A 21,280-nucleotide genomic window follows, 5' to 3' on the forward strand; every position below is an offset into this window, starting at 1 on the left:
CCTCAATTACATTTCCCTGCCCCTGAGCCCTGTTTGATGTTCTCACCTGGGCACAAAAACCTCGTTGTGGAGATAATTCTCGAAGGTCTTGCGGAAAGCAGATTCCTCCAGCTCCTTCTGGATCTGGGAGTCTGTTTTAGGACAGGAGCAACATTCCCCACTGACATCCTCAGCTTCACTCTGGTTATACTTCTGGGGGTCTTCAGATTCAAAAGGAGGAGACCACGTCCTTGAGGGCAGCTTTAATCCTGGGGACAAAACAGCTTTAGTGTCACTTGTGCCTGTCTTGGCAGATGTTTGATCCTACACAAAGATCCCAAACCAGTGTACACAGGATTCATGGCACATTTGGGCATCCCATTTTCTCATCCAGGGCTGAACAGTTCCCTCCTTTCTGACAGGAATTTAATTTAAAAATGCTGGTTTTGCAATGGAGCTTGGATGCTGCTTTATACCAGTTCAGGTAACACAGAGCAGCAGGTGAGATTTTGGAAGTCCTCAGTGCAATTCTGTGTTCTCAAGGAATTCCAAACCAGGCACCAGCTGCCTTCAGAAATTAACTTGGCCCTGAGCTCCAACAGCACCCAAATTTTTATTATCTCCATTGTTGCTATTAAACTCATAATTCAGTTTAAAAGGAGCAAGGGCAGAAGGGACATTCCCCAAAGGAAAAAACATGTGATTACTTTTTAAAAACATTTTTAGACCTTTTGTACATACCTTGGCAGCTGCACCTAATGTAAGAGAACAGGGAGGGACAAAGCTGATTCCAGAAAAACAGTCCTGAATCCAGCAGGACCCCAGAGCACCCCCAAGGGAAAACCCCAATTGTGGGAGAGACTGAGGGAAAGGGCTGGAGGGAATGCAGGCACTCACCTTTGAGGCAGTAATCGAGTTCATAGAGCTCACTGTCCTCTGCCTGCTGCTGCCAGTACACCAGGTAGTGTGTGATGTTCCCGTTGGGCTCTGAGGGAGGCTTCCACTTGAGGATGATTTGGGATGAGGAGTTGGAGACAGAGATGGGATCTAACGGGACCGACGGAACTGGGGGTGGGCAAGAGACAGAGGTCACTGCACTGCCCTCAGAGCCAGGACAGGAAAATTCCCATTTCTATGGCAAATTCCCCTTTCTATGGCAATCAAGCATTCCCTGGCACCCAGCAGGCTCCTCCAGCCTGGGCTGGATCATCCTGGAGCCTCTTCCAGCCTTATCTTAACGAGGCCACACAAATTGGATGGAAGAGGTGCCCCTTGGCACCATCTGGAATCACTCCCCTGGTTTAGGAATTCCTTCCTACCAAAGCAGGGCAGTGGGAAGGAAGTTTCCTGAATAATTCCTCCCTCCCAAAGCAGAGCAGTGGGAAACTTCCTAAATAATTCCTGGATAATTCAAGAAAGTTTCCTGTATAATTCCTCCAGGGCAGTGGGAAGTTTCCTGAATAATTCCTCCCTCCCAAAGCAGAGCAGTGGGAAGAAAGTTTCCTGTATAATTCCTCCAGGGCAGTGGGAAGTTTCCTAAATAATTTCTCTCTACCAAAGCAGGGCAGTGGGAAATTTCCTGGATAATTCCTGCAGGGCAGTGGGAAGTTTCCTGGATAATTCCTTCCTACCAAAGCAGGGGCAGTGGGAATTTCCTGAATATTTCCCTCCTACCAAAGCAGGGCAGTCAGAAGTTTCCTGGATAATTCCTGCAGGGCAGTGGGAAATTTCCTGGATAATTCCTTTCTACCAAAGCAGGGCAGTGGGAAATTTCCTGGATAATTCCTCCAGGCCAGTGGGAAATTTTCTGGATAATTCCTCCCCACCGAAGCAGAGCAGTGGGAAATCTCCTGTCTAACCCCCAGGCAGGCTCAGTTAGGCCTGGTTTCAGCCCAGGGGTGCTGCACTGACCCGTGGCGTTGGTCTGCACGTAGATGATCTCGCTCTTGGCGCCGTACGTGCGCCGCTCGTCGGAGAAGGTGACCAGGGTTTTCACAAACACTGCATACTGTGTCCAGGGCTTCAGGCCCCTCAGGAGCCAGCCTGGCTGGGTCTGGGCTTTGGGCTCGTTGGAGCGAGGTGGGGGATCCACATCCACAACTGTCCAGCTGTTGGAGCCACAGGCGTCCTGGCCATCAAACTCCGTCACGTTCTGGTAGGGACTTGAGGAAAGAGAAGGCTCCAATTAACAGAATCCTCAATCAAGCTCTTAAAATTTCTAAAGACACATGGAAGTTATCACCCTTTACCCTTCAGAGAAAGTAAAATTATCTCACTGTATTTATTCTGAAAGGGAGGCATTGGGAGCTTTGTCACCTGGGCCTCCAACAGCATCACAAAGCAGGATCTGTGCCCAACATGACCCCAACAACCAAATCCAGACTGATTATTGTGAGCTTTATGAAAATCAGCTTGGTTACCTTGATTCTACAAGAATCTTTCCCACCTCAAAGGGGATAAAACCCTCAGCATTCCACAGAGAGAGTGAGGAGATGAGAAACTCCATGGTTTGAGTATGTGCGTCTACAACAGCAAGAATAACTGAAGTTGGGATTGTTCTTAAATGAGGAACTGTGAGGAGATGAGAAACTCCATGGTTTGAGTATGTGTGTCTAGAACACCAGGAATAACTAAAGTTTGGATTGTTCTTAAATGAGGAATTGTGTGCACAAGTCAGGGATCTCAATGAACACTTTTACAGAAGGATATCACTGGAAACTTTGATGCAGGAGCCACAAAATCAGAGACTGAACAGCTTTGCCCATCCAGCAGGTTGAACATCCAGCTCTGAATGGCAGCTGCTGCTGGTGGCAGCCCAGCAAGGCCACTGAGGGGTCACTTACGCCTCCTTGTAGAACAGCATAAACCCCAGCAGGTCACGGAAATCAGGGGGCCAGTAGGGCTCCCACTTCAGCAGGATCTTGTCATGAGAAGTCCTAATGGAAGAAAATTTCAGCAGTTCGTTTTCACCTGTAACAAGTGAGAAAAGTGACAAGAGTTTTATTGATGCTGGAAAATGAAGCATCGAACATGATTTAAATTTTGTTTTTAATTATTTTAGAAGTTTAAGATAAATGTGAGGATGTTGGCACTGAGAAGAGCTGCCCAGTAAAACCTTATCTTACCTGGCAGCCATTCCTACCTCAAATCAGTGGCTGGTATCAATGCCCTCCTAAGGTTAAATTTTTCTATGATTTCATGAAAATGACTCTGAAGAAGAGCTCAACTAAATTCTACAAAGTGAGAAATCTAAAGGCAACACATTTCACAATTGATGATGATCTGCACAGCAATATGGTTTGCACAGAAGGCAAGAGGCCACAAAAACAATGCAGACAAATTTCCAGCCTTGCCCAGGAGCAGTGAGGTCCCTCTGCAAACAGGAGGGTGTTTGCAGGAGGATGGAGCTCAAGGGTATGACAGGTTTTGTGCCCCCAGCTCAAGTGGCTCTGACTGAATTTGCTATTCCTGCAATAGCTGCAACAGGAGGAAGAACATTTATTTCACTGGCACCACATCCAGAACAAACAGGGGCGGGTTTTTTTCCCCCTTTCTATTTTTTTTTTTAGTAAACAGGATGCTGCCAACGTGAAAGCTGAGCTTGAAATGTAAAAGCAAACAAAAAGCCAAACAACCTGGCAAGCTGTGGTTTGAGGTGGGGGTGGCACAGACACCAGCTCAGCAGGGTGAGGGTAAAGCTGGCAAAGAGAAATGCAAAACTGTCTCCTCCAGCTGCCTTCACACCAAACACCAGCCCAGGAGCCACAGGCAGAGCTGCATCTACCCAAATTCAGGTTCATCCCCAATGTGGGAAGAGTCTTTCAGTGTCCCATGGGAGGAGATGAACTTTACAGACAGCTGATTCCTTGTGCTCTTGCCTGTGCCCAGCTGGAGCTGTGGTGCCCCAGAGGCTCCGTGTGTGTTTTTCACTGCTCCTGCCAGGTTTCAGGTCACAGCCATTGCATTCCCCTCTCCCTCTGTGCTGGCCTGCCTGCCTGTGGTGATGAAATGTGGGAAACCAGAGCAGGAAACTGAGTCAACTGAAAGATCTTCACTTTTTAGGTCTGTTCACAAACAGCTGCATCAACGAGGGGCAACGAGGACAGGATCAGAAATCACAGAATCCTGGAATGTTCTGAGCGGGGAAGGATCTTGGGCTCTTCTTCCAGGGCTGTCCCCAAAAGCAGAGGGACAGTGAAGCCACAGGATGCCCAAGCTGTACTGCAGGTTGTGAGCCAGGGTCTGAAATCCCAGTTCAGTCAATGCTGGGCTTTTTTGGTGGCAATACCTGCCCCAGCATCTCCCAGGACACAACCCAGCTGCATGGAGGGGTCACTGCCTCTGTCCCCATGTCCTGCACAGAACACCCTGAGCTCCAAGGGGCCCATGACCACCTGCACATGCTCCTGCTCCTGTGGGCAGGCGAATCTCTGTGGGGCTGAGAATGAATCAGAGCAGAGAGACACCACCAGCTCAGAACAGAGCTGGATTCTCCTACCCCTGATTACTTCCACAACAGAGCCCTGGTACAAACAGGGAAAGGGGATTGTTGGTGGCACAAAAAGGGAACAAACAGCAGGACTGAGGGTGCAGAAGGACTGCATTTCTTGCAGTATTGCTGCCAAAATAATTGTCTGCAGAACCCCATCTTCAGCAGCACAACTTCAAAGCCCACCCTGTGCTGTTTGCTGACACAGGAGCAGTTTGATCGTTGTTCCTGAAGAAAGCTGTTGGGTGAAAAACCTCAGAGAGGCATTGCAAAAATGGTTGGAAATTTTTCCCTGCCTGTTGTCATGGCAATTGCCTCACGTGGCTGCAGGGATGGGTGGAAATCCTGTTTCTCCTGTGTTTATTCCATGTTGCCTCATGACATGGGAAAAGCAGATTATGACTATTAATCAGGTACTCAGCAGTAACACAAAGTCCCAGCCTGGGCTGAGGTTACACTGTGTTAAACTCTTCAAAAAGACACAATAAAGACATTCCCAGCCCCAAAAACCTTCCAGGGTTTTGTGGGACCAAGGGTGACAGAGGGAGATCCTGTGGGGAATTTTACTTGTGGCACAGTGACAGTGAGTGCACAGGCAAGGGGCACATCTGTTGCTTTACCTAAGGAATGAAAAGGGATGGAAAGGGATGGAAAGGGATGGAAAGCTTCATGGGCTGGGCTGGGAGAAGGAGCAGCATGAGGACAGCAAGGCAGAGGGAGAGGAAAGGGAAGCAAAGCTTTATTTTGAGGCTCTTACATGAGGCCTGATCCCCGTTGGTCTTCAGGGCTATGTCATTCCTCTCCTGACGCCCCTTAGTCCCAGAGATCTCCTCCATCTTGTGGATTTCTGACAAGCACAGCTTGGGGTTGTAGTGGAAGAAGAGTTTGCCCCGTGCAATAGTGAGGTTGTGTTTGCTCCAGTCCCAGAGCTGGCGAAGATTCTGGTTGTCCAAGGCATAAAAGGAATAATTCCTGAAAACAGAAGAATGAAAACATGGGTTGGGAGGGGATGCATGGAAAACTCTTTTTGCACTAATTCAGGCACCAAAGAAAAATGAATGCAAATTGTTTGCCCTGGCAGGGCACAAGGCACGGGCAGAAGAACATTTAAAAACAACTTGGGAATTGTTTCCCAATACAAATCACCCTGATAGAAGTGGCACTCCTGGTTCTTCAAAACATTCAAATAAAGCATCTTTTGAGAGAACTCACCCAGCTTCAAGTGTCTCTCCTCTGATCAGATGGAGTTTCCGAAAAAAGGAAAGGGAAACCAAGGCGTAAGAGCGGCGGATTTTTAGGTAACCTGAGATTTCTTCTATCAAGCCAAGGTTTGCTTCCAGCTCAGCTGCTATGTTATCTACAGAGAGGAAAACATTGGGAAGAGTTATTTGGTATCACAGAGAGAAACACCCACATATTACATGAATGCTAAACAATTAACATGAATATTAATCAATATTAATATGAAACAATTAACATTCATATGAAACAATTAAAGCCCAAACATTCATATTTAACAATATTAATTACTGTATTTGCTGAGATCCTCATGGCAGGGAGGAATGATGAATCTGACTCCATGTTCTCATAAGGCTAATTTATTATTTTACGATACTATATTATATTAAAGAATACTATACTATACTATACTGTACTATACTATAGAATACAGAAAGGATACTTACTATGCTAAAATGCTAAAAAGAATGCTAAAAAGATAATAATGAAAAATTGTGACTCTCTCCAGAGTCCTGACAGCTTGGCACTGATTGGCCAAAGAATAAAAATAATTCACACCAGAAACCAATTAAGCAATCATCTGTGGGTAAACAATTCCCAAACACATTCCACATGAGCAAAACAGAGGAGAAGCAAATGAGATAAGAATTGTTTTCCTTTTTCTGAGGCTTCTCAGCCTCCCAGGAGAAAAATCCTGGGCGAAGGGATTTTTCCAGAGAACGCGAACGCGACAATTAATAAACATTAATATTTAATTTCTTTACGTTAATTCAGGAGAACCGGCAACAATCAATTAACAAAAACAGTCAAATGAAAGCCTTTGCTTTGTGCTGGTTGCTCTGGGTCCCTCTGAGGCTGAGGGGGTTTCCTTGGCTGCCCAGCCATCCTCACTTACTTCCCCCGCGGATGTTGATGACCAGGCTGCCGTTGACCACGGTGCAGCCCCGCAGCTCCTGCGCCGACGTCACCGAGTCGATGGTCTTCTCCTTGCCAAAGTCACACACCTTGGGGCAGGGCCCTGCGCAGGGCGTGCAGTGCAGGCTGCAAAACAGCACAGGAGGGGAGCAGGGTCAGGCAGGATGGCCCCAGCAGTGCCCAAAAGCTGAGTGATCAATCATCGTGGGGTTCGCTTTTAGGAACTCCAAAGAGAGGCACAGAATTGTGGAATGGTTTGGGTTGGAAGGGATCTTAAAGCTCGTCCCATTCCAACCTCTTTCCACACCAAGCCCCATCCAACCTGGCCTTGAAAATAACTGCTGATAAATTTAAATGGTCTTAAATTGTCACTTCAAACATGAATTGTTCCATCCCTCCCTACAAAACAAAATGAAGTGACCTGAATTATTATGAAGAGGCAACTGGCTAGGATGCTGCCCAGTGCTCACCATCCCAGGGCTTTCAAGATAATAAATCCCAGCCCAGCATTCATCTCAAAATCATTAACCAAACGTGTAATTGATGAGTGCAGAGCTGGCCCTGCATCTGGGAATCCTCTGATTGAGGACTGCACACAATGTTGCTTTAAAAAAAGGCAAGAATGTGCTTTGTGCTCTGGGGAAATACTGCTTAAATAGCACGAGCTGATGGCTTGCCCTGGTCACACCACCACAAGAATGTGTTCCCAACTAGCTCAGAGAAAGAAATGCTCTAGGAAAAGCAGGGAGCAGAGCTGTGAGGTCCCACTGGCAGCAGCCTGGAACAGCACAGGAGGGGCCATGGGGCTGTTGCACAAGCAGCACAGCCACTCTGGGGGCTGCTTGTTGGTTCTTTGGAAAAACAAAACAGGAAATGGCATAAAAAGTCCTGTTAAGAGTGAATTCCCTGAAATTATGATGGCAGGAGCAAATACATGCAAGCACAAAGAGACCAATATTCATAGGAAATCTGACTCACCACAATCTAGAATGGTAATGCGGGACAAACAACCAAGTTTTCAGTGATAAACAGCTCAGCACCATAAATTATTTAATTCCTTTGTCAAAACCCCCTGGGAATAGGCAGAATGGCTGTTCCCTGCTTTGATTCGTGCTACACTTGTTTGTTACATTGTGCATTTATGTCTGGCACAGCTTGAACCTGCTCAATGAAAGTAATTACAGGGATGAGGGACTGATATTCTGAGAACGAGCACTCCGAGGACGCTGTGCTCTCTTCATTAGCCACGGCCTCTCCCTGCTGTGCTTTTCCAGCCTGGCTCCCTGGCCTGAGGCTGCTCCAGAGGGGAGGGAAGCGGGGTTGCTAAATCCACTGCCCAGCTCCCTCCTCCCACGCTGTGGATGCTCTTCCTTGTCCTCTCTCCATCTCCCTTTCTCGCTTTTTCCAAACTTGACAGCAAGCAAGGGAAGAATAAACTACCAGCCCATGGCAGGGAGAGCTTTTAATGGCTTGAATTAGCAAGGTATTAGTTTGTAAATCATATTAAAGCAGGCCAGGTGATTGCTCCAACTCCTGTGTGGATGCCATGGGACAGAGAGAGAAAAACAGCGAGCGTTTCTCACAGTGGCTTGGGAGAATTTTTAGGGAGTTGTAAGGATGAGATAACTTGTTATGTATAAACAATCTGCAGGTGGTGTTCTTCTACTTCTTCTGTCTGTTCTTCTCAAGGATGGTGTATGAGGAAGATTGTTGTATTGCACTAAACAGTTATTTAGTTGTTTGCACTGGGTGTTTGGTAATTTTTGCTTTTCACATGATTTGTATCCTATGACCACATGTTCTTCCCCTTTTCCCCCCACTAATTATCAGCACTGGTGGTCTCTTCCCTGGTCAGTCCCTCTCTCACCCCTCCTCACTGGTATCCCATTGGCTGTGGTCCTCTTCCTCTGCCCTGCACTCCCCCAGGTATAAAAGTCTCCTGCCATGAGTCACGAGTGCTTCCCATGTGGGTTTTTCCATCTAAATAGAGGACATTCATCCCCTGCCTCATCTCCACTTGATAGAGCAAATTCTGCCTCATTTCCACCATTCAGTGCAAAATCTGCCTCATTTCCACTCGTCAGTGCCAATTCTGTCTCATGTCCACCTTTCTGTGAAAATTCTGCCTCATCTCCCACTTTCAGTGCAAATTCTGCCTCATCTTCAGCTTTTACTGTAAATTCATCCCCACCTGGAGAAGAGCACTTCTTGTCTTCACCTATGTAAGATCCTGTGGGCTGGGGTCTCCAGCCAGCCGGGTTGGACCCAGACAGCTCATCCAGACATGGATTCTTACATTGGCGCCCAACGTGGGGCTCAAACCCACAACTCTGAACTCTTACAGGTGGTGCCCAACGTGGGGCTCAAACCCACAACCATGAGATTAAGAGTCTCAAGCTCTACTTACAGAAGATGTTTTTTGTTAATTAGCCAATCACATAGAATGTATGCTATCATTCTATAAAAACCACGTGGTTCTCTTGAATAAAGAAGTTTCAACTGCGTTTCCTGGGGAAGCCTATGGTACAAGAGGGACTCCTCTCTTCTTGATGAGCTGAGAATTGATTATATGAAGGGTGGTGATGAACTGAGAGTTGGTTACCTGAGGGGTGGTAAATTGATTGAGAATCCAAGGTTTTGTCTCACTGTGCTGTGCTGGGAATTTGGTGGGGGGAGGAGGAACGTTTTTGGAAAATTTTCATTCTGAGTTCTGTTTGTTTCTTTTACATATTGTAAGTTAATAAAGTTTTTGTCCTTTACTCCTGAATTGGAGCCTGTTTTGCTCTATTTCTGGTCACATCTCACAACAGCCACTGGGGAGAATATATTTTCATGGGGGCACTGTGTCAAACCACGACACTGTGTCACTCTCAGCACAAGAATGACACTCCTGCTCTTGACACACCACCCAAACCCCGTGTCCAAAGAGGAGGAAAGCCCACCCAAGCCCCAATTTTCTCCCAGCAGCCCAGGTACTCACTTGCTGGAGTTCATGATGTACCCCGAGGGGCACTCGTGCACGCACTCGTTGTTGTGGATGACGTGGCAGCCGGACTCGCGGGCGTTCTTGCACTTGTTGTGCAGCTCCTGGCAGAAGCTGAAGGTGACGCAGCGCCAGCCCTCGAAGCGGTAGTGCCCAGGGGGACAGTTCTCCACACACCTCCCGTCCAGGTAGAAGTTTTTGCAGGCCACACACCTGGTGGGGTCGTTGGGCTCCGTGCAGTCGCCCAGGCACTCGCTGTGGCAGCACTGCCCGTCCCCCGTGCAGCCCTGGGACTTGCAGGCAGGGGGACACACTGGGGAGAAACACCAGAGGCAGGTGAGTGTCACTGAGAGCCTGCCCACGTGGGACCTGAGAGGTTACAGAGGTGGCACCTGGTCCTGCTTGTCCTGGGAGCTTCCTGTGCGAAGGGGCAGCCACGGAGCCTCTGCCTCATCTCCAGCTCTCAGCGAAAATTCTGCCCCATCTCCACTTGGCAGAGCAAATTCTGCCTCATCTCATCCACCTTTCAGTGAAAATTCTGCCTCATGTCCAGCTTTCAGTGTAAATTCTGCCTCATCTCCACCTTTCACTGCAAATTCTGCCTCATCTCCACCTTTCACTGCAAATTCTGCCCCATCTCCACTCGACAGTGTAAATTCTGCCTCATCTCCACCTTTCTGTGTAAATTCCACATTTCAAGAATGTTTTTGAGGAGTCTTACCATTCATCCTCACAACCATCAATGCTCATCTTCAAAAGAAAAAAACCAAGTTTTCCTCCTCCCTCAGTCCAGCAAAGACCTCCAGGAGATCCCTGGTGTCATTTCTGAAGCTCAGGAGTGATGAGACACCACACCAAGAGCTTCCCAGCCTGGCACAGCCAGTTTCAGCCAGAAAATTCTTGTTTCTCAGTTTAAAAAACCAAATTTCCTACAGCAGTACTGCCAATAACACATGTCCAACAGCACTTTTACACAACCCTTCATGTTAATCAGGATTTGCTTCCCATTGTCTATCACCCTGTCCCTGGTTTCCTGGAGGCAGCCCTGGCACCGACACGAACTCTTCAGTAGCTCTCCCAACAGGTCCACATAGAAGGGCACCCACGAGTGTTATTGCTTGAGGTTTTTATGGTTTTCTTTTTAATTACTCATTACTTAGCACCCCACAACAGCTTTAACGAGCGGTTCGGGCTTTGAACTCCAAACCAAGCAGAGCAACTCATGAGTAACTCAAGGAGGAGGAGGAGGGCAGGATGAACAGAGCCAGGGAAGCTCCAGGGGAAGGTCAGTCCTGTCCTTCAGCATCTCCACGCTCAGTCTGAGAGGTCCAAATGAGGCTGAAATGATCAAACCCAACTCTGTAACCCAGAACACACCAAGAACTCCATGTCAGGAAAGAGAACAGAGCTGAAATCAGCACTCCGAGAGCCAACACCAGTGCCAAGCAGGGCTTCAGAAGCAGGAAGAAGGGCTTTAGATGGGGGACAGGGACCTGGATTTATCCTCACAGCCTTTGAGATGCGGCTGTGAATTGCCAAGATGCAGATCAAGACACTCCTTGTCCTCACCAAACCAGAGTGCTCTGTCTGAGGGAACACCTGAGCATCTCCTGATGTCCTGCCTGAGCCCCCCTGGAGAAGGGAGACAGCAATAAATCCTGAATTAACACCATCTGCCTCAACATTTCCCCAGCTTTCTGTCCAATACTCAGTGTCCAGGCAGGAGGGGCGTTATTAACTTATTTATTATTTATTTTATCCTGACCCAGTGATGTCCAGAGGTGAAATATTATCTCTCTTCTGAAATATTATCTCTAAATTCTGGTTAAGGCACCTGAGCAGACCAGCAGTGGAATGTGGTCAAGTTTTATCCAGCCAAAGGAGCAGCATGTGGGAGCCACAGCACAACATGTTGGGATGATCCAACCCCCAGCTGTGTTAAGAAGAAAATCCCCCTCCAGCCCATGTCAGGGGATTGCAGAATTAAGTGTGTTAAAGCTGTTAATGCCATTCTTGGAATAAGCAGGACTAGATGAGGTAGTAAAGATGAGCAACCTCTGCTCTCCTCCAGCCTGATAAATCCCTTGAAGAAATACAAAATGGATAAAGCTGAAATTCTACCACAAATCTCAAACATCTTACTGCTTCTGTGTTTGTCTTTCAGTGCAGGTGTTTTCTCTGTGCATCACTCATCCATTACAAAAAGCACAGGAATGTGTTTCGAATTAGTTTCCTTTCCAACTTTTTGCACTTTTCTAGCAACAGGTCTTATTTTGTGAACCTGTCACAAGCAGTATTTGATTGAAATGCAACAGTCAAATAGCAACCTGCAGGTAACACCTTGCATTAGACTAAATATAAAATGAGAAGCTTGCTTTAAAAGCCAGGTTATACATGGATATTTTAAATGGTTATACATGGATATTCGAAATTGTTATACACAGATAAACAGAGTCTAGCAACAGATGTCCTGCCTGCAGTTTATTAGAAATATTTGCAACAGAAAATTCCAGATTTTAGTCCAAAGCACTATCAAATTTACTAATTCCAGCTGGAATATCAAGGTTTCTGAGCAGGGGGAAAGCCTGGGCTGTTTCTCCCACATCTCCACTGAGACAGAGATGTCCTGCAAGGAATCCTGCTCTCAGTGTTCCTCACCAGCACTTCCTCAAAAAGGGACTTTTCCCCTGCCTCTTTCAAGCTCAGAGTTTAAAGTATCCAAAAGACAGCATTTGTTTCCCAAGGAGCAGCCAGGTAATTGGGAAAAGCCAGCCCTCATGCAAAGCACCCGGTGACACATGGCACCTACTTAACATTCTGTCACACAATATTTTTATTTAATTTGTTATGGAAACTAATCTTCAAAGCCCTGTGCTTATTTACACATTTTGAACTCAGCTGCAAGTATTCACAGGGGCAGAAACCGCCTAAAGTCCCCACTCCAAAGGTTTTCAGAAGATACAATTAAACTATTTTTAAACCATTCTTAACGTTTCTCTTTTTCCTGTTCCGCCAGCTTTTGATGTCTCAAAGACAGCTCGAAGAAAGCAAAGCACCCAAGGCAACAGCTCTTTTTCCATTAAGTGCTCAAGACCAGAAATTCAATCACCATTTTGTGCAAATCCTCATTACCCAAGATCCTGAACAGATGCCATGACATTATCAAAGTCTGCATGCTAGAGAGCACCTCAAGTTGTGTAAAACCTCTCCAGAGCATCTTCTTACAACTCTTACTCCAGGTTATGTCACTCAGATGGGCCAAAACCACGGATTTTGTTTGAGATTTTGCTGCCACTTTGTGCTTTCACTGCAGGTCAACAGTGAATAGGTTTGTGCACCTCATTACCCTTCTCCACTAAGGTCTGCAGACCCCAATAATTGCTATGGCACACAGAGATTTGATTTTTTGCACAAAAAAATTGGCTCCCCAGGGAATGGTTCCAACCCCAAGGCTGCCAGAGCTCCAGGAATGTTTGGACAATGCTCCCAGGGATGCTCAGGGTGGGATTTTTGGGGTGTTTGTGCTCAAGGATCTTTGTGGGTCCCTCCCAACTCAGGACATTCTGTGACTCTAAGGTGGCTTTTGGGAGCTCTGGCATGTGGGGAGGCTCAGGAGAGGTTCAGACATGACATCCACAGCCCCCAGCCTCTGGTTAAGGCTGTGGGAGACTTTGGAAAATCAGCACAGGGAATAAAAAATCAACTCCCTCCATTCCTCACAGAAAGTCCAAAGGGAAATCCACAGGCCCAAGCAAGGGGACAAAGGAACAGCTGCTCTGGGTAGGGGCAGAAGCCACCACGCTGCACCACAAAAACTGCTGTGGGGCCACGGACCAGGAGAAAGCTGCTCAGCACAGCCACAACACCTGCTCACCACCTCTGGAGGAACTGGGTGTTGAAACCCCTGTCCCAGAGATGCCCAAGACCACAACACCTGTAGGAACTGGGTGTTAAAACCCCTCCCCAAAGCTGACCAAGACCATGACACCTCCTGACCATATCTGGAGGAACTGGGTGCTTAGAACCCCTGTCCCAGAGATGCCCAAGATCCCAACACCACCTCACTACATCTGGAGGAACTGGGTGTTTAAAAACCCTATCCCAAAGCTGCCCAGCACAGCCATGACACCTCCTCACCACCACCTCAGTAGGATCTGGGTGCTTCAAACCCGTGTCCCAAAGCTGCCCAAGACCACAACATCTCCTTACACCTGTAAGAACTGGGTGCTTAAAACCCCTGTCCCAAAGATGCCCAAGACCCCAACACCTCCTCACCACACCTGTAGGATCTGGGTGTTTCAAAGCCCATCCCAAATCTGCCCAAGAGCCTGACATGAACAAACCCGTGGAGAAACGCAGCGACACGAGGAGCTCCAACCTGTCCAGCCTTCCAGGGGTGTATAAATATTTAACTCGCTGCTAGCAGTGGCTCCCAAGACTGAGGGAACAATGCCTTTCCCCAAGCTCTCTGATTAGAGATTCAAACAGACATTTCTTGGTGCTGCTGGGGCCCGGCTGGGGGGGACAGGCGGCCGTGGAGTCAGCGCAAAGGAATTTCCACCTCCGGATGGATCTCTCAGTGTTTCACCACTTCCCCGTGCTCCAGGTGGAAACAACCCTCCCCGAGACTGTAAACACATTCCCCAGCCAGCACAGGTAACCAGGTATTTAACAGGCAAGTCAATTAAGCGTTAAGCTGTTAAAAACTTTGGTGTTTGGTGTTTTTTCTTGTTTTCTGTTAATAAAATGGTGAGTTGTCTGAAAAAGAGGGGGAAAACACCATTCAGGATAAGTTTTGCTGTTCCTTTGGGATTCTCTGTTTTTTCTTCTCTGGGATTTTGCTGTTCTTTGGGATTGTTTTAATAGCAACATCCTGGGTGAGCTGAAGGGGGTGTTTACACAGGTTTGGGTTGGGTAAGAGGAATATGGTTCATTAAGGACAAATTCTCAACCACACACATCAACACCAAGATGTTGCACATGTGCTGTCCAGGCACCACATGGGTTTGGGACTGATTTGTTGTGAATAAAGGTGATTTTTTTAGGGTGAAATAACAAGCCTTGTGTGTGTGGATGGGGGTCAGTGGAGGCAAGCTGGGCCACTGTGAGTGTCTGGCGTCCAACTCTCCTCGCACCACTCCTCTCCTTTGGCTCACACAAACTCTCATTTTGATTACAGACAAGGCAATTAGGAGGCTCCAGATCCAAGGGAGTCCAGGACACAAAACAACTGCGGCAGGAGAACCGCCCTCAACCTCAGCCAATGCATTTGCTGCCTGAGCAGGGGAGGCATCCAAGCCAACCGCCCGCTATCTGCACAAGGCAAACAGCCTTAACCCTGCCAGCTCCCCAGCCTGCCACCACCACCCAAAGCACCACCAGCCCCATGCATTTCATGCCATTTCATGCAGCTGAAGGGCTGCCGTGGCTTTTGTGGTGTTTAATTGGCACGGGGTGTTTATAAGCTGGAGGGGAGCGTGGCGTTGCCACGGCTGAAAATGGCTTTTTTTGGCTGAAAATGGTTTTTTTTTTGGGCTGAAAATGGCTTTTTTTGGCCGTGCCACATCTGCCTTGGTGCCAGGGCTGGGTTGGTGTCATGTTAGATGATGGGCACACATACAGAGCCCCACAGAAACAGGATCTGCACGTCCCCGTGGCTTTTTTCCCCCTCTTACTGTAAATGGCTGCGAGATGTGACACATAAATTTATCCCCACACACACACACACAGAGTCCTGCCTGAGCTAGGGCTGCAGAGGGAACTGTAATTTCATTTCCTAACGGTACAGTCCCAGCAGCGACCTCTGCAGCAATGGGTTCTTGTGGTTCTAAACAAAAACAAAACCAACAAGGAAAGGGGAAGAAAAAATAAAAAGGAAACCCAAGCACTAATCACCCCCGGCAGCAACTCCTCAGTGTGTTGCAAGCATGTGATCTTAATTTAGTACTACAGAGCCTGGGCTTGCTTCCTGCTGCAAGTGCTGAGCAGCACTGCTGCTATGGAAATCCATATGGGTTTTACTCCTTAGAAAATCATGTATGAAATCCTGCTGTATTTACACTGTATTTTTTACTCTATAGCTTTTGCTGTTTCACTCTTTCTTTTCCAGTCAAGAAGACCCCTAATTCAGGCAGTTGTTAAGTGCCATTTGTCCTGTAAACATAATTTTTATCCCTAAACCTATTTTTAATTTTTTCACTCATGATCATCTACTTTCTTGTGAGCATTTATTTGTTCTGAACACAAAACTGACACCACATCTTCAGGCAAAATATTGTATTTCATTCTGTACAGCAGAGGACTTGTAATTTAGACCAAGACCAGAATCTAACATTAATTTGGGGCATTTCTCTGTAAAGCTTTGATTGTAATTTTACTCACAACAATAGAAAAAAGACAACACCTAATCCCAGTGCATCAATGTATCATAAAGCTGAAAACAGCTATTAAATTAAGCAAAACTGTGTCTGGTGAAGACTAAGTAAAAAAATAAACCTAAAACCCACAGCGGAGTGGGTAGACAGAGGATTGCTGCAAGAAAACCAGTGTACTGCAAACCCCACTGCATTGTGGCTTTTCCTTCAATTATTTCTTCATGTCACAAAGGCTAGAGAGGCAGAAACCTAAACCCCAAAGCCCACTGCATTATGGCTTATTCCTTCAATTATTTCTTAATGTCACAGAGGCCAAAGAGGCAGAAACCTAAACCCCAAAGCCCAGCAGGAGCAGCAGAAACGTGCCTGGGAGGGACAGGGCCGGAGAGCTCCAGTGGACTGTAAAAAGCACAAGGACTTTAGATCGCCTTGGTGACAAACAACAGCAGCTCCCCCAGCCCTTCCTGAGCCTACAAAATAAATGGAGTAACTCGAAGAGCACAAAAAATAGGAAGCTGACACGGTGATACCAAAATCCTGCCGGCAACGCCCAAGCAAAATTCAGGAAATAATCACGAGATGCTCAAGCAAATTTAATGTCACTTCTTCCCCGAGCTCAGCTGCTCTAACAACACTCACTCATCCCTTCCTTTTCCCCAAAACAACCAAGGAACAGCCCTTCCAAAAGGCATTGACTCAAGGGCTGTAACCCACAACAAAGGGCTGCAGCTCTCAGCACCAGGTCGGGAAGGAGCAAGTGCCAAATAAATCCCAGATTTTACAATCAGCACTAAAATGAAGTGTTATTTATAAAATAAGATATTACAGTACATAATGCCATGACCCCTCTGAACTGCGAGCTGGGAACGTTAGGAGGTCTGTATTTACACAGGAACAGATAAAATTAACTGCAGGTGCCTCCCTTCCCATGGACAGTGACTTCCAAAAACAACACACTTACTACAACGTCAAGGAAACTCTTCCCATTGACATTTCTCAGGACAACATTACACCTCTTATCTCATCTATCAGTAAGGACAAGGAAAAAAAAAAAAAAGTTTCTCCTCCCAAGCCTTGCACAAATTACGTGCTCAACTGGAGCTACACGGAATGCCTCAGATATTCCAACCCAGCACTTCCAGCCAGGAACAGATGAAACCCATGGGGATGCTGGAGCCGTGAGGATCAGTGAAGGCACTTGAGATGGTAGTTCATGGTGGGACTCAGGAGTTTATTGTTTCTTATCAGTAAAACAGTCTCTCAACTGTGAATTCGGCAGCAAGGCACAAAATGGCCAACAATGTCTTGTTACAAAGGCTTTTAAGACTAAACTATCCAATTAAGAACTCACACCTGGATTATTTTCCCTTTTAACCCAATAACTGATCCCAAAGAGCCCGCAATGTGGAATTTCTGCCCAATTACACAGTGCCACCCAAGCCCATGAAGAAGAAGGAAGAAGAAGCATGGAGAAGGATGACACCCTATGCCCTCCATCTTGCTTCCATCCACAACATACTAAAAATCCCAAAACCTCAATTTCTCACCAAGTGATGCACTTACACTACTCTCTGTAACCTATTTCAGACTTTTGTGGATTTTGGTCTATCTTGAAGTCTGGGAAACTTTATCCATGAATGAGGGTCCAAGTCAGAGCTCTTCTAGGGTTAGGGCACTCCAGAGCAGCCAGAGAAATATTCCCAATGTCCTGGGTTTCCACAGATCAGCAAATGTGAGTTTAGACCAGATAAAAGAGTTTGGAGCCTTGTGCCACCTTGTCCTGCCATGATAGTGGAAGAAGTTGCTGAATGGAGATACGGGAAAGGTTGAGCTCAGTTGTTTACAGAGGAAAGGGGCAGATAACAGGAGAACTCTCCAGAAACAGCCTCCTCTGTGCCAACCTTCTGCTGTTTAAACTGAGGAGTATTTATTATCTTCTGCACTACACCTGCTGCTGGGGCATTTCTCTGGAAATACATATTTGCTCCTATGTGAGTTATGACAAGCAAGATGGGAAACGGGGTAAGAGGAGCTCTCACATACATAAACACACACATTTTGCTTATATAATATATATAATATATGTAAATAATCTCAATATGGTGAAACTTGGAGGAGTCAGCAACCTCAATGGACCCATGATACCTTTGGTCACGCATTCTTCATCTTCTCAGTGAAAACCTTTGCAAATGAGCTTCTCCAGCTGCACACCAAGGCACAGGGCACAGGTGCGCCAATTCCTGTGCAAATTCAGATTTTATGGATGGAGACTGACAGCCCAATATCATCTTTTATTTTTAGGGAACACCAATATCATCTCTTATTTTTGGGGACAGAACTTCTTGGGCTACAAACGTCAGCTATGGAAAACCCTCATCTTCTTCCACTGCACCCTCAGGACAGGCTCTCACTTTCATGGATTTTTTAGACCTTTCTGTTTCTCTCCCTTGAAGGTTTCCACTCCTGCTCTGCTCTGTCACCCCAACTATTTACACAGAGACCTGGATGTTTCCCACCCAAGTATCCCTAATATTGCCCAGACAGAACAAAGATCAAAGAAACATTTTCCTTTTGTCCTTTTTAGGCAGTGGTGTTCACACCACGGCTGCAAACCTGGACTTACAGAGCAAAGCACCTCACACTGAAAAAAAAAAAAAGAATAAAGAAATTAAAACTCAATGTTTTCATTCTCTGGCACCTTTCAATTGAGCTGATTCCCCATGCAGGTACAAACAACTTGCAGGAATCAAGCAAAGCTGTTGGCAGTTGAGTCCCAAGTGCCAAAACACAGAGTTTGATTTGAAAACACAGCAGCAACTGTTAGAGGTGGGACAAGTGTCACAAAGTGCACACCAGGATAGCGACCAGGAGCTGTAAATACTTCACCCAGTGTCTACAACAGTGCTGTTGTGCCATTCTCTGGCAAGCAGGTCAAGCCTGCTCCTTGTACTTTGTGTTCAAAATGACATGGGAGCTTAGTGTAAGGGATCAGAAATAACCACCCACCCACCTCTGCTTGGCAGCTGGGGTTTTTTTAATATGCCTGCCCCAAAACTGACACCACATCTTCAGGCAAAATATTGTATTTCATTCTGTACAGCAGAAGAGATGAGTTGTAATTTATACCAAGACCAGAATTTTTAGTGTTAATTTGGGGCATTTCCCTGTAAAGCTTTGATTGTAATTTTACTCACAACAATAATGTTGTGGTTTTTTTGTTGTTATGGTTTGTTAAATTTCAATCTTTATTACAACCCAAGGATTTGGTGTTATCATCCAACGGTTGATGCCACCTGGGAGCCTCATGAAAACTTCCTGTTAATATTTAACTATTTATTACTCTCCTATGTACAGCATCTTGTAAACATCCCTGTTCACTTTAACCTGCTCCTGCCAAACCTGCTCACTCACTGCAGCCCCAAATCACAGCAAAGTGATCCAGGAATGTCCTAAAAATAAGTGATTGTCCTTCCAGCTCAGGATATTCCATGATTCTACGGTTCTATGTGAGAAAAGAGACAAACTGAGATACACACAAGGGCTTGGTGATGGTTTAAGAGCAAGGTCCATCTGATTTTTCCAAACCCAGGTTATTACTTTAACCTACAAAGCCCGTCCTGAACATGAGGAGTGATGATGGGATCAGGGCACGAGGCAAAACATCCAAGCTCTGCTTTCTGCAGAGATAAGGGAGGGACAAGATTCCTTTCCTCAAGGCCAGGGGGAAGGATGTTGTAGTAAACAAGGCATGAAAGAACGAGAGCTATGCTGCCACGTGGGGATGAGGAAAGATGGAATTTTAGATACGTTATATAAACGTAATCCCAGCACAGAAAACAACAAATCTACACCAAAACAGAGGCAGAGCTTCCAGCAAAAATGGAGCTGTCCATAACTGAGAAAGGCAATGGAATGGGAGGAAGTATAAGATTAACCACAAGGAGATTATGCTGATAACTAATGATCTACACAGAAATGTCAGGCAGAGGTTAAGATTTTAATCTGGGCAGATTTCATGGCGCAGTCATGAATTGTAAACATCGATACTGAAACCAAATTTGTGTTTGTGGGTGACGAGACTGAAAACAAAGAGAGAAAAGGAAGGGGATCACTCCAGATCCTCCTTCCTTGCTCCAGATCCCCATTCCTGCCTCACCTTCCAGAGAGGATGAGGAGAGAAAGGCAAAGCAGCACCTGAGTGCAAAGAAAAGTGAATTTCACCAGGAAGCAGAGTTAATTGGCTCTACTAAAAATATTTGATTTTTTTCTGAAATTATCAGGGTGCACGAACTGTTCAGTGCACAGTCACTGCCCAAATTTAAGCTCACCAGGAGCACTGACAAATCCATCCTCCACTGATTTCCTCCTGAGCTTTCACACATCTACAGGTGTCACTTCAGCTTCCCCTGACCCCACAGTAATTCTTCCCAAAGCAAATCCGAACTGTGGAAAGGGGAAACAGATGCAGTAACTTGTTAACCAGTATCAAATCCATCAATTCTGTATAAAATTGTCTCCTCAAGTTGTGGCCTCCTGCCCATTCCCCTGCACACCCTCCCCTGTTTGCCCAAAGCTCCACGCACGCTTGCCACAGTTTATTTCGAGGCATAAGAATTTCCTTAGCAGGACTGAAATAGATACTGTTTGCCTGCAGAGCCAAGCAATGTGCAATGTATTTTTATTTACTACTCGCCCTCGTCATCCTTGGCATACCAGCAATGCCCATTTTCAAGTAATTCACTGTACACCAATGTGGCACTGCACAAATTCTCCAGCTTGGCTCTTCCCAGAGCTTCTCCTTACAAACACACTGATCCCTGGAGTTTTTTGTGACTGTGCCACATCCCTCTGCTGCTCTGACCCAGCTGCCAAATGAGAAATGATCAAAATGACCAAAAGTCACACAAACACAACCCTGAGGAAAACCAAACGACTGGAGATGAGTACAAAAACCATTAGCTGCGTTGCACAAGCCACCCTTGGAGGCCATTAATCTATCTCTCCTTGTGAATTACGCAAGAGAAAGTTGTAATCTGAAGGCATTTAATGCCAAACTAGTTGTGCCATCTCAACAAGGCCAACAACAGGGGAACTGAATCATCCAGAGTTACCCTGAACTCAGGAGATTTTGGATTCTCAATCCTCCTTCTACAACAGTTGATGGGTCCAACTGTCAATGGTCAGAATTGTGAAAATTCTGCTTTATTTCACAAATTCTGCTTTATTTCACAACCTGGGAAGCTCTTAAAATAAAAGTGACTGTCACTGAGGTCACAGGGAAGTGCAGGAGCAGTGAAAATC

General features: G+C 46.2%; 1 protein-coding gene across 1 annotated transcript in view; it reads right to left on the reverse strand.

Annotated features, from left to right (window-relative positions):
• The window catches only part of INSR (insulin receptor), a 63,201-nt gene that overhangs the window by 18,926 nt on the left and 22,995 nt on the right, over positions 1–21,280 (reverse strand). Inside the window, exons 3-10 of the mRNA XM_064733994.1 lie at positions 9,603–9,918; positions 6,603–6,748; positions 5,681–5,825; positions 5,226–5,440; positions 2,823–2,949; positions 1,891–2,141; positions 877–1,044; positions 47–248 (exon numbers count right to left, since the gene is read on the reverse strand). Of these exons, the coding sequence (XP_064590064.1) occupies positions 47–248; positions 877–1,044; positions 1,891–2,141; positions 2,823–2,949; positions 5,226–5,440; positions 5,681–5,825; positions 6,603–6,748; positions 9,603–9,918 (1,570 nt within the window). The remainder of the gene's footprint in view (positions 1–46; positions 249–876; positions 1,045–1,890; positions 2,142–2,822; positions 2,950–5,225; positions 5,441–5,680; positions 5,826–6,602; positions 6,749–9,602; positions 9,919–21,280) is intronic.

This window comes from Zonotrichia leucophrys, chromosome 28 (assembly GCF_028769735.1).
Source record: "Zonotrichia leucophrys gambelii isolate GWCS_2022_RI chromosome 28, RI_Zleu_2.0, whole genome shotgun sequence".
In the NCBI taxonomy this organism is placed as follows: Eukaryota; Metazoa; Chordata; class Aves; order Passeriformes; family Passerellidae; genus Zonotrichia; species Zonotrichia leucophrys.